The sequence below is a fragment of the Lithobates pipiens genome, unplaced genomic scaffold (assembly GCF_037356315.1).
Source record: "Lithobates pipiens isolate NorthernLeopardFrog02 unplaced genomic scaffold, aLitPip1_a1.2 Scaffold_8, whole genome shotgun sequence".
NCBI lineage: Eukaryota > Metazoa > Chordata > Amphibia > Anura > Ranidae > Lithobates > Lithobates pipiens.
In genome coordinates, this window is record NW_027507903.1 from 54,113,051 (window position 1) to 54,124,502 (window position 11,452).

General features: G+C 40.2%; 1 protein-coding gene across 1 annotated transcript; it reads left to right on the forward strand.

Annotated features, from left to right (window-relative positions):
- The first annotated feature begins 2,268 nt into the window (after positions 1–2,268).
- LOC143964367 (olfactory receptor 2B8-like) lies at positions 2,269–3,690 on the forward strand. Its single transcript, XM_077474083.1, has one exon. It carries the CDS (start codon positions 2,749–2,751, stop codon positions 3,688–3,690), a length of 942 nt encoding a protein of 313 aa, XP_077330209.1. The 5' UTR covers positions 2,269–2,748.
- Positions 3,691–11,452: the final 7,762 nt, after the last annotated feature.

An 11,452-nucleotide genomic window follows, 5' to 3' on the forward strand; every position in this document is an offset into this window, starting at 1 on the left:
GTGTGGTCATGCTACGCTGTACCCAAATGCAATTTTTATCATTATCATCACAAATAGAGCTTTATTTTGGTGGTGTTTATTCACGACTCAGTTTTTTATTGTTTTTGCGCTATAAGTGATAAAAGCGGAAATTTGGAACAAAAACAATATTTTCTTCTTTCTATTTTAAAAGAAATCCAATAAAATTGAATGTTGTCATAAATTTAAGCCAAAATGTATTCTGCTACATGTTTTTGTTAAAAAAAATTCCGTTAAGTGTATAATAATTGGTTTGTGTGATCACGAACATATGTACGCAAATGATCATGTACAGATGTGTGCAGGTGATCACGGACATATGTGTGCAGATAATCATTGGGACATGTGATTTTAGTGGGACATATGTGGGGTACATGTGTGTTTGGGGACATTGTGCGGGGACATGTGTGTTTACACTGTGTGTTTTACATGTGTGTTTACACTAGGTTGGTGATCAGTGAGTAAAAACTGTAAAAAAATGCTCATAACCAGCCGGCTGCAGCAATCTGCTCTCCTCTCCTCACCGACAACTTCCGTATGAGGAGAGGAGAGCCGATTGCCTAGCAACCGGCTCTGTGTTTACATCACATGATGGCTGTGATTGGACACGGCCGTCATGTGATCAGGAGGGCCAATCACAGAGCCCTCCTGCTGATCGGAGATGCGCTGTATCCGGATGACATGAGCGCATCGGGATCGCTCCGCTGCACGAAAAGTATTCATACCTCTTGAAATTTTCCACATTTTGTCATGTTGCAACCAAAAAATTTAAATGTATTTTATTGGGATTTTATGGGATAAACCAACACAAAGTGGCACATAATTGTGAAGTGGAGGAAAGATGATAAATGTTTTTCATTTTTTTTTACGAATAAATATGTGAAAAGTATTGCGTGCATTTGTATCCAGTCCCCTTTACTTTGATACCCCTAACTAAAATCTAGTGCAGTGATGGCAAACCTTGGCACCCCAGATGTTTTGTAACTACATTTCCCATGATGCTCATGCACTCTGCAGTGTAGTTGAGCATCATGGGAAATGTAGTTCCAAAACATCTGGAGTGCCAAGGTTCGCCATCACTAATCTAGTGGAACCAATTGCCTTCAGAAGTCACCTAATTATTAAATAGAGTCAACTTGTGTGTAATTTAATCTCAGTATAAATACAGCTGCTCTGTGAAGCCCTCAGAAGCTTGTTAGAGAACTTTAGTGAACAAACAGCATCATAAAGGCCAAGGAACGCACCAGACAGGTCAGACAGTTGTGGAGATGTTTAAAGCAGGGTTAGGTTATAAAAAATATCCCAAGCTATCATCTGAAAATGAAAAGAGTATGGCACACCTGCAAACCTACCAAGACATGGCCGTCCACCTAAACTGACGCGCTAGATGTGCTGGTAGAGACATCCCCAAAAAGACTTGCTGCAAAAGGCAGTTCTACAAAGTATTGACTTGGGGGGTTGAATACAAATATAGTACACGCCACACTTTTCACATATTTATTTGTAAAAAAAATTTAAATCCATTTATCATTTTCCTTCCACTTCACAATTATTTGCCACTTTGTGTTGGTTTATCACATAAAATCCCAATAAAATACATTTACATTTTTCATTTGTAACATGACAAAATGTGGAAAATTTCAAGGGATATGAATACTTTTTCAAGGCACTGTATATTCCATCTCTGGTCGATGCCCCTGGAAGCTGGAAATCAATGAAGTAGACAGCACTACCTAAGTGATCTCCACCTGCTTTGGGGTCCTGCACTCCTGCTTACTGAAAAAACGGGAGGTCGGCCACTCGGCACGGAAGCCATTAAGATGTAAGTATGACATCATATTCTCCACCTTGTGCAATCACAAAATGCTTTGCATTCATTTAGCAGATGCAAGGCATTCTCTGAATGGCGCCTGTACTGTGAGGCCGAACTCCTGTGTTCACAATGGCTGCTCATCACAGGACCCAGATGCAAGTTGAGATCATTGGAGAAGCTTTGTCTGCTTTATTGATTTTCAGCTTCCGGTGGCATCACCCAGATATGGTATATACATAGTTACATTGGTTCAAGCTGGATCATTGCAACTATGTATAAAATATCCATACCTGCAAATCTTCTTTAAATTTGAAAGAAAACTATTCTTGAGAGAAACATGGAGGCTGCCATTGCTAGTTCTGTGACTCTTTTGATGATCATTTTGCTTTCTAACTTTTACCCACTAACACAGAGTAAATATGAAGATATGACTTTCCTGGTCTGCAAACGATTTCCAGGTCGATGGCTCTAAAAAGTACTGAAGGATCAGCATAACAGCCAGGCAGCAGAAATTGCTCTCTAAGCTAGAAATATTAGTATCACAGCTTTTATAGTACAGTTTGAAAATTACATTCATTCTAAAACGGATTTCTTATTTCTGTATTGGATTGTCACCTGTCAGGTTTTTTATAACATGGAAATCCGAGAGAAGAGAGATTCCTCTTCAAGACCATACCCACATCCAGATTCTTCAGCAGGTCAGGTGGCACATCTGTTTGATGTATAATTATATATTTAACTGCCATAAAAAAAGTAAGTCAAATCTGGAATCTCAGAGAAAAACGGTCCAACCTTTCAGATTTCCAAGTTGTTGGAAGGCTACCAGACACGTTAAGTCAATCAGCTAGAGTACTCTTTATTCATAAGCCTGAATATCATGACATTTCACAACATAATTCTATCTCCAGACATTCTTTATGGGAATGATTACGTGGAACTGCACAGAAGTTGAGGAATTCATTCTTCTGGGGTTGACCAGACGCCCGGGCATGCAGATTGTTTTATTTGTGATATTTCTTATCAGTTATGTTATATCACTTAAGGGTAATGTCCTTATTATTTTTATCAGCAGGATAAGCCCCCGGCTCCATACACCCATGTATTTCTTCTTGAGTAACTTATCATTTTTGGACATATGGTACACCTCCAGTATAGTTCCTAAAATGCTCATAAACCTTTTGTCATTCAAGAAAAGTATATCATTTCATGGTTGTTTCACACAACTGTTTATACACCTCTGTTTAGGAGGTTCAGAATGCTACCTTCTCTTAGCAATGGCTTATGATCGCTATGTGGCTATATGCAGCCCTTTACACTATACCACCATTATGCATTCAAGCTTATGCATTAAAATGGCAAGTGGCTGTTGGATTGGAGGCCTTATAAACTCATTAATACACACATTGTTTGCATTGCGACTGTCATTCTGTGGCCCAAATGTCATTAACCATTTCTTCTGTGAAGTACCATCTGTACTAGAGCTATCCTGCACAGATGCTTCTCTTAACAAGACCATCATTTTCTTCTGTGCTATGTTGGTGGTAATGGGCCCATTTTTCCTCATTATTATTACTTATGGCTACATTATCAACAGTATTCTTAAGATCAATACATCAGTGGGACGGAAGAAGGCTTTTTCCACGTGTGCCTCTCACATAACCGTGGTCACCTTATTTTATGGTACAATCATTTTCATGTACATGAGACCAGGAGACATTCATGTGGCCAATCAGGACAAAATGGCTACCTTGTTCTATAGTGTTGTGACTCCAATGCTCAACCCTCTCATCTACACTTTGAGAAACAAAGAAGTTAAAGGGGTGTTGCTAGAGATTACACGAAAAAGACATGTGCCATAATAACAATAGGCACAGTAAGTGAGTGTGTATACAGTATCTCACAAAAGTGAGTACACCCCTCACATTTTTGTAAATATTTTATTACATCTTTTCATGTGACAACACTGAAGAAATTAAACTTTGTTACAATGTAAAGTAGTGAGTGTACAGCTTGTATAACAGTGTAAATTTTCTGTCCCCTCATAATAACTCAACACGCAGTCATTAATGTCTAAACCGCTTGCAAAAAAAGTGAGTACACCCCTAAGTAAAAATGTCCAAATTGGGCCCAAAGTGTCAATATTTTGTGTGTCCACCATTATTTTCCAGCACTGCCTTAACCATCTTGGGCATAGAGTTCACCAGAGCTTCACAGGCTGCCAGTTGAGTCCTCTTTCACTCCTCCATGACGCCATCATGGAGCTGGTGGATGTTAGAGACCTTGCGCTCCTCTACCTTCCATTTGAGGATGCCCCACAGATGCTCAGTAGGATTAGGTCTGGAGACATGATTGGCCAGTCTATCATGTTTCCCTCAATGAACTGTAGCTCCCCAGTGCTGGCATTACTCATGCAGCCCCAGACCATGACACTCCCACCACCATGTTTGATTGTAGGCAAGACACACTTGTCTTTGTACTCATGAACCGGTTAACGCCACACACACTTGACACCATCTGAACCAAATAAGTTTATTTTGGTCTCATCAGACCACAGTACATGGTTCCAGTAATCCATGTCCTTAGTCTGCTTGTCTTCAGCAAACGATTTGCAGGCTTTCTTGTGCACCATCTTTAGAAGAGGCTTCCTTCTGGGACGACAGCCATGCAGACCAATTTGATGCAGTGTGCATGTATGGTCTGAGCACTGACAGGCTGGCCCCCCATCCCTTCAACCTTTGCAGCAATGCTGGCAGCATTCATACGTCCATATTATGTCAAAGACAACCTCTGGATATGATGCTGAGCACGTGCACTCAACTTCTTTGGTCAACCAGGGTGAGGCCTGTTCTGAGCGAAACCTGTTCTGTTAAACTGCTGTATGGTCTTAGCCACCATGCTGCAGCTCAGTTTCAGGGTATTGGCAATCTTCTTATAGCGTAGGCCATCCTTATATAGAGCAACAATTTCTTTTTTTTCAGATCCTCAGAGAGTTCTTTGCCATGAGGTGCAATGTTTAACTTCCAGTAACCAGTATGAGAGAGTTATTCCCGATACATACGGTCAGATTTTCCATTGGAAAATGTGCAATCGGATCATGTTGTCGGAAAATCTGACCGTGTGTGGGCCCCATTGGACATTTTCAGTTGGATTTTCCGATGCACAAAGCTCGAGAGCAGGATCTAAAATTTTCCAACAACAAAATCCCATCGCATTAATTTCCGATCGTGTGTAGACCATTCTGACGGACAAAGTGCCACGCATGCTCAGAATAAACGAAGAGACGAAAGCTATTGGCTACTAGCTCGTTTATAGTTCCGACGTACATGTTTGACAACTTTGTGCAAACGTGTGTATGCAACACAAGTTTCGACCAAAATCCATCGGAAAAAATCTGACGGATTTTGTGGTCGGAATGTCCGACCATGTGTATGGGGCATTAGAGTGATACCACCAAATTTAACACACCTGCTCCCCATTCACACTTGAGGCCTTGTAACACTAACGAGTCACATGACACCAGGGAGGGAAAATGGCTAATTGGGCCCAATTTGAACATTTTCCCTTAGGGGAGTACTCACTTTTGTATCCAGCGGTTTAGACAGTAGTGTGTTGAGTTATTTTTAGGGACAGCAAATTGACACTGTTGTACAAGCTGTACAATCACTACTTTACATTGTAGCAAAGTGTAATTTCTTCGGTGTTGTCATATGAAAAGATATAAAAAAATATTTACCAAAATGTGAGGGGTGTACTCACTTTTGTGGGATATTGTATATACGTATAGGTTTTTTCAAAATGGAAGAGCTTTACTGTCATAACATTCTGTTAGTTGGGTTTTGTGTTTTCTTAATTTGCATCTACTAGTCTACGGTAGTTAGGAGGTAGAAAAAAATACCATACTCTTGCCTAATCTCATATGACGGCACCACCATATAAAAGCTTTTAAATGGTTGAAATGGCCTGATAATACTTTTTAAACTACAAATTACTGCCAGTTTAACACCATATAGTTTTGTGTGTTACTGCAAGTTTAACACCATTTACTTCTGTGTGCATTACTGTCAGTTTAACACTAAATATAGTTTTGTGTGTGTTACTGCCAGTTTAACTTCATATAATTCTGTGTGCGTTACTGCCAGTTTAACACCATTTACTTCTGTGTGCGTTACTGCAAGTTTAAGGCCATTTGCTTCTGTGTGTGTTACTGCAAGTTTAATGCCATATAGTTCTGTGTGTCACTGAATGTTTGACACATTATATTGCAGTATATTATAGTGTATCAGTGGAGTGTGTCTGTGTAGTGTGAGTACTAAAATTAAAGTGCACCAAACACCACTTTACATTGATTAAAGTGCATATACGTACAGATTTCTACTTCTTCTTTACATTTGCTTATAAGCACCACCCTTTCCCTCCCAATAATGTCTGGGAGGACAACAAGGAGAGGCAGATATTCCCTTTCCATTGAAAGGGGACCAGCAACAAATGTGTCCATAGGCAAAGGTGGACGTGGTGGTCAGTCCTCAGGCAGGGCATAATTTCCTCTGTTTAGTGAGTTTGCCCATGCTATCCAGCCACAGCATGCAGAGGAGTTACTTAAAACCTTACTAAACCTTCCTCATCCTCCTCATTCTCTGTCATGCAAGCAGAGACATGTATGCAGTCCCCTGCAGTTGCCAGAGTGGATAAACCTGCCTCCTTGTCCACATATATTCCTGCCATAGCCCCTACATCAGCCATGGAGGAGTCAGCTGAGTTATTTGACCACAGCATCAGCCACTTGCTCCTTGATGATGCCCAGCCATTACTGGATTCAGATGTTGGTTCTGAGGTTGAGGATGACAGGAAAATGAGCCTAGAGAGAGGGGAGAACACTGGTAGACAAATTGGCATTCATGCTCTCCCAGCCACAGCGTATTTCCAAGTTGTCTCCAGTGGTAATGATGATGCAATTTTTTATAGCAAGGCCAATTCTTGCTTTCATCACCTCTATAGGGTTACGGTGAAAAGACACCACCAACACCCAAAGACCAATTTTTCTTCACCTGTTTGACAGGTGCATATTATTGCAATTTTTTACAGCAAGGCAATTCTTGCTTTTATCAAGAGTACCTCTATAGGTTTACAGTGGGAATGAGCCACCGACACCCAAAGACCAATTTTTCTGCACCTGTTTGACAAGTGCATATTATTGACATTTTTTACAGCAAGGCCAATTCTTGCTTTCATCAAGAGTACCTCTTTAGGCTTACGGTGGGAAGGTGCCACTGACACCTAAAGACCAATTTTAACACAGATGTTACTTTTATCCAAAGTCAAAGTGACACCAGAATGTATCCAAAAAATCTCTAAACTTGTTCCCAGTGCACTACATTGTGGTCTCATCATACACACTGGCTCCCCAGCTATTGCTGCGCAAAATAAAGGCAGCTTGCAGGGAAAATGTCATTTTTTTGGGCTTTATAAATTCAATTATCGCTGCAGCAGATTCTAGACATGGTACAGATCTGCCACTTTACAGGTAGACTAAGGGGATCTCCCAGGCACTATATTGGAAGGATTTTTTCATTTTTATGCTTTTACTTAAGAAATCTAAACCTAAAAATGATGTTTTTCACAAAAAAATTTATTAATACATGTCCCTCAGGGCAGGACCCGGACCCCTATAGCCATTGTATGCCCAATTACTTGCATATAAGCCTTCAAAATGGGTCCTTTTGATTTTTGACATTCGGGTCCCATTGACTTTAATGGGGTTCGTTTTATTTGGGTCCTAACTTTCACGGTGTTCAAAAGTTCTGGTGCGAACCAAACAGGGGTCCGTTCGGCCTATCCCTACTGATAGACCCCCATTCTTCTTCCCCTTTGCCAACATGGCATAAGAGATCCATGGTCGTTTATGTTGCCATACATATTTTATTCCAATAGATCTCAGTTTTCTAAAATAGTCCTGGAGTATGGTAATTGGCATCATTTGAAAGGTATACTGTATATTAACTTAGGACGGATATTCATTTTTAACATATTTATTCTTCCTAGCCATGAAAGGAGTCTATATCTCAAAATGCGAAAGGAGTCTATATCTCAAAATGCTCAACTGCTCTTTAATCTTATTTAAGAATGGAATATAGTTGGCCTTGTACAAGGTCGTTGGGGATGCTGTAAACTCCTTGTGCCATACAAAGGGGAATTTAGGTTATATAGCCTGTTGTTCTCTCTTTGTGGTTGTCATGTTCAAGATCTCTGATTTTGCTGTATTAATTTTAAAGTTTGACATCTTCCTATACCGATCTAGTTTCTCTAACACAATCGGCAAAGTTAATCTAGGGTTGGAGATATAAAAGAGTACATTCAATACAGTACAGCCAAATTATACTCCTTGTCAGCTATTCTCACCCACCTTAATGTCTGTATTTTTTATGAATTGCAGCCAGCAGAGGTTCCAAGGCTATTACAAAAAGTAAAGGAGAGTGGGGACATCCCTGCCTGGTGCCGTTGAATAATTCAAAGGGGCGGTAATTCTCCAGATTTTTGCCGTTGGATGATGGTAGAATGCAGAGATCCATAGCATCATCCTATCGCCCATACCTAAATGTCTTAAGGTTTCTAGCATGAAGCCCCAGTCTACCCAGTTGAAGGCCCTTTCAGCATCTATCGACAGAAGTATGACCAGGATCTCTGTCTTCTTTGCTTTGTGGATCAAAAATAGTGATTTAAGACAGTTATCCCTTCCCTCCCGACCCATCACAAATCCTATCTGGTCATTGTAGATCCATCTTGGCAACAACGGTCTTAGCCTTTCTGCCATTATTTTGGCAAAGATCTTTATATCCATATTTAACAGTGAAACTGGTCTATAGCTCGTAGGAGGCGCAGGGTCCTTTCCTTCCTTCAAAATTACAGTTATATAGGCCATCAATGGCTCTTCCCAGAGGTTCACCCCCCCCCCCCCCCCAAGCACATTAAAATATTCACAAAGTTTGGGGACTAATATTTTTTGGCAGCTAAAATAATAGTGTTGCGCTAAAATCAATATTTCCCCTTTAAGGGACTAAAGTGCTAAATTCCCTACCACCTCGAAGGTATGTGATTCACACAAATGTGGCGAAATAAGTATCTAAATATACACAATCAGGCCCTCTAATTGTTCTAATTCATCATTAGGCACCGTTGGGAGGTCTAGTCCCTGGAGGTATTCCTGTACTACAGAGCCATCCTTTCTACCCCACTACCTTCCTCTTTCTGTCTAACATTATACAGCTGACGGTGATATGAGTAGAATACCTTGGCTAACTCTGGGGGTTAGTTCACTATTTCCTTTTTATCATTTTACATTTTTGGAATAAAGGAAGCATTTTTTTTTACTCACTGCTTTTGCCAACCATTGCCTTGGTTTGTTCCCCCATTGGTACCTTTCCTTCACAACTATATGGAAAGCACATTTTGCCTCTTGTTCCAAGAATGCTGCTAGTTCTTCTTTTTTCTCCATTAACTCCTGCTTCTCTGGGATACCGAGACGGCCACTCTTCGCCTTCACAGCTCAGCACTACAATGAGCGAGGAGAAGCAGAGAGGAGAGACATTGACTGACAGTCAGCAGCTCTCCTCTCTGGGATCTGTGAAAACTGAGCCATCGGCGGTGTTCTCAGTGCAGAGATGGCGGGGGACAGCTGCAGCACTGGTCTGATGCTCCATCCACATAGGTACAGTTGTGCTCATAAGTTTACATACCCTGGCTGAATTTATGATTTCTTGGCCATTTTTCATAAAATATGAATAATTACACAAAAACTTTTCTTTCACTCATGGTTAGTGTTTGGCTTAAGCCATTTATTATCAGTCAACTACGTTTACTCTTTTTAAATCATTAACACAACAGAAACTACTCAAATGACCCTGTTTAAAAGTTTACATACCCCAGTTCTTAATACCATGTATTGAGCCATTTAACATCAATGACAGCTGGAAGTCTTTTATGGTATTTGTGGATGAGGCTCTTTATCTTTTCAGATGGTAAAGCTGCTCATTCCTCTTGACAAAAAGCCTCCAGTAAATGCTTGAGCTGTCTTGCATGAACTGCACGTTTGAGTTCTCCCCAGAGTGGCTCAATGATATTGAGGTCAGGAGACTAAATTGGCCACTCCAGAACCTTCACTTTATTCTGCTGTAGCCAATGACAGGTAGACTTGGCCTTGTTTTTTGGATCATTGTCATGTTGGAATTTCCAAGTACGTCCCATGCCCAGCTCCCTGGCTGATGAATGCAAATGTTCCTCCAGTATGCTTTTGATAAGCTACTGCATTCATCTTGCCATCAATTTTGACCAAGTTTTCTGTGCCTTTGTTTCACAGTAGGAATTATGTACCTTTCATCATAGGCCTTGTTGACTCCTCTCCAAATGTAGCCTTATGATTGTGGCCAAAAAACTACATTTTGTTCTCATCACTCCAAATGACTTTGTGCCATAAGGTTTGAGGCTTATCTCTGTGCTGTTTGGTGTATTGTAAGTGGGATACTTTGTGGCATTTGCATAGTAATGGCTTTCTTTTGGCGACTCGACCATGCAACCCATCTTTCTTTAAGTGCCTCCTTATTGTGCATCTTGAAACAGCCACACCACGTGTTTTTTAAGAGTTCTGTATTTCACCTGAAGTTATTAGTGGGTTTTTCTTTGCACCCCGAACAATTCTCCTGGCAGTTATGGCTGAAATTTTAGTTGGTCTACCTGACTGTGGTTTGGTTTCAACAGAACCCCTCATTTTACACTTCTTATAAGTGTTTGAACACTGCTGATTGCCATTCTCAATGCCTTGGATATCATTTTATATCCCTTTCCTGTTTTGTACAGTACAACTACCTTTTCCCGCGATCTTTTGACAATTCTTTTGCTTTCCCCATGACTCAGAATCCAGAAATGTCAGTTCAGCACTAGATGAAAGATGCAAGGGTCTGCCAAGAGTCCAGAAATGCATTTACCTTATATAGACACACACTAATTACAAGCAAACATATTACAGGTGAGGATGGTTACCTTTAATAGCCATTCAAACCCATTTGTGTCAATTGTGTGCATGTTATCAGGCCAAAATCACCAGGGTATGTAAACTTTTGATCAAGGTCATTTGTGTAGTTTCTGTTGTGATTATGATTTAAAAAGAGTAAACATTTTACTGTTAAAATAAAGAGTAAACACAGTTGATTGATAATAAATGGCTTCAGCCAAACCCTAACCATGAGTGAAAGAAAAGTTTTTGGGTTATCATTCATATTCTCTGAAAAATGGCCAAGAAATCATAAATTCTGCCAGGGTATGTAAAATTATGAGCACAACTGTAAGTATGAAACTTTAATAAAAAAAACATACTTCTCTTTTAAGAGAGACTAGCAATTGATGTTCTATTAATATGTAGTCTATCCTTAAATATGATCTGTAAACAGAGGAGTAACAAGTGCAGTCTCTGCGTGCTTAATCCTCCAGGAATCCCCTAGCTGGTATTCCACTAGTAATCTCTTTATTTCATTCTGCCTTTGTATTGCAATTCAGGTGGACTCTACTGTTGAAGCCACCCATGGGCCCATGCACATATTAAGATCCCCTACTATGATAAGTTTCCCTTCTTTA

What these genes read in the sequence shown, in the direction of transcription:
- LOC143964367 (XM_077474083.1), top strand. Translation starts at nt 2,749, where the DNA reads ATGGGAATGATTACGTGGAACTGCACAGAAGTTGAGGAATTCATTCTT.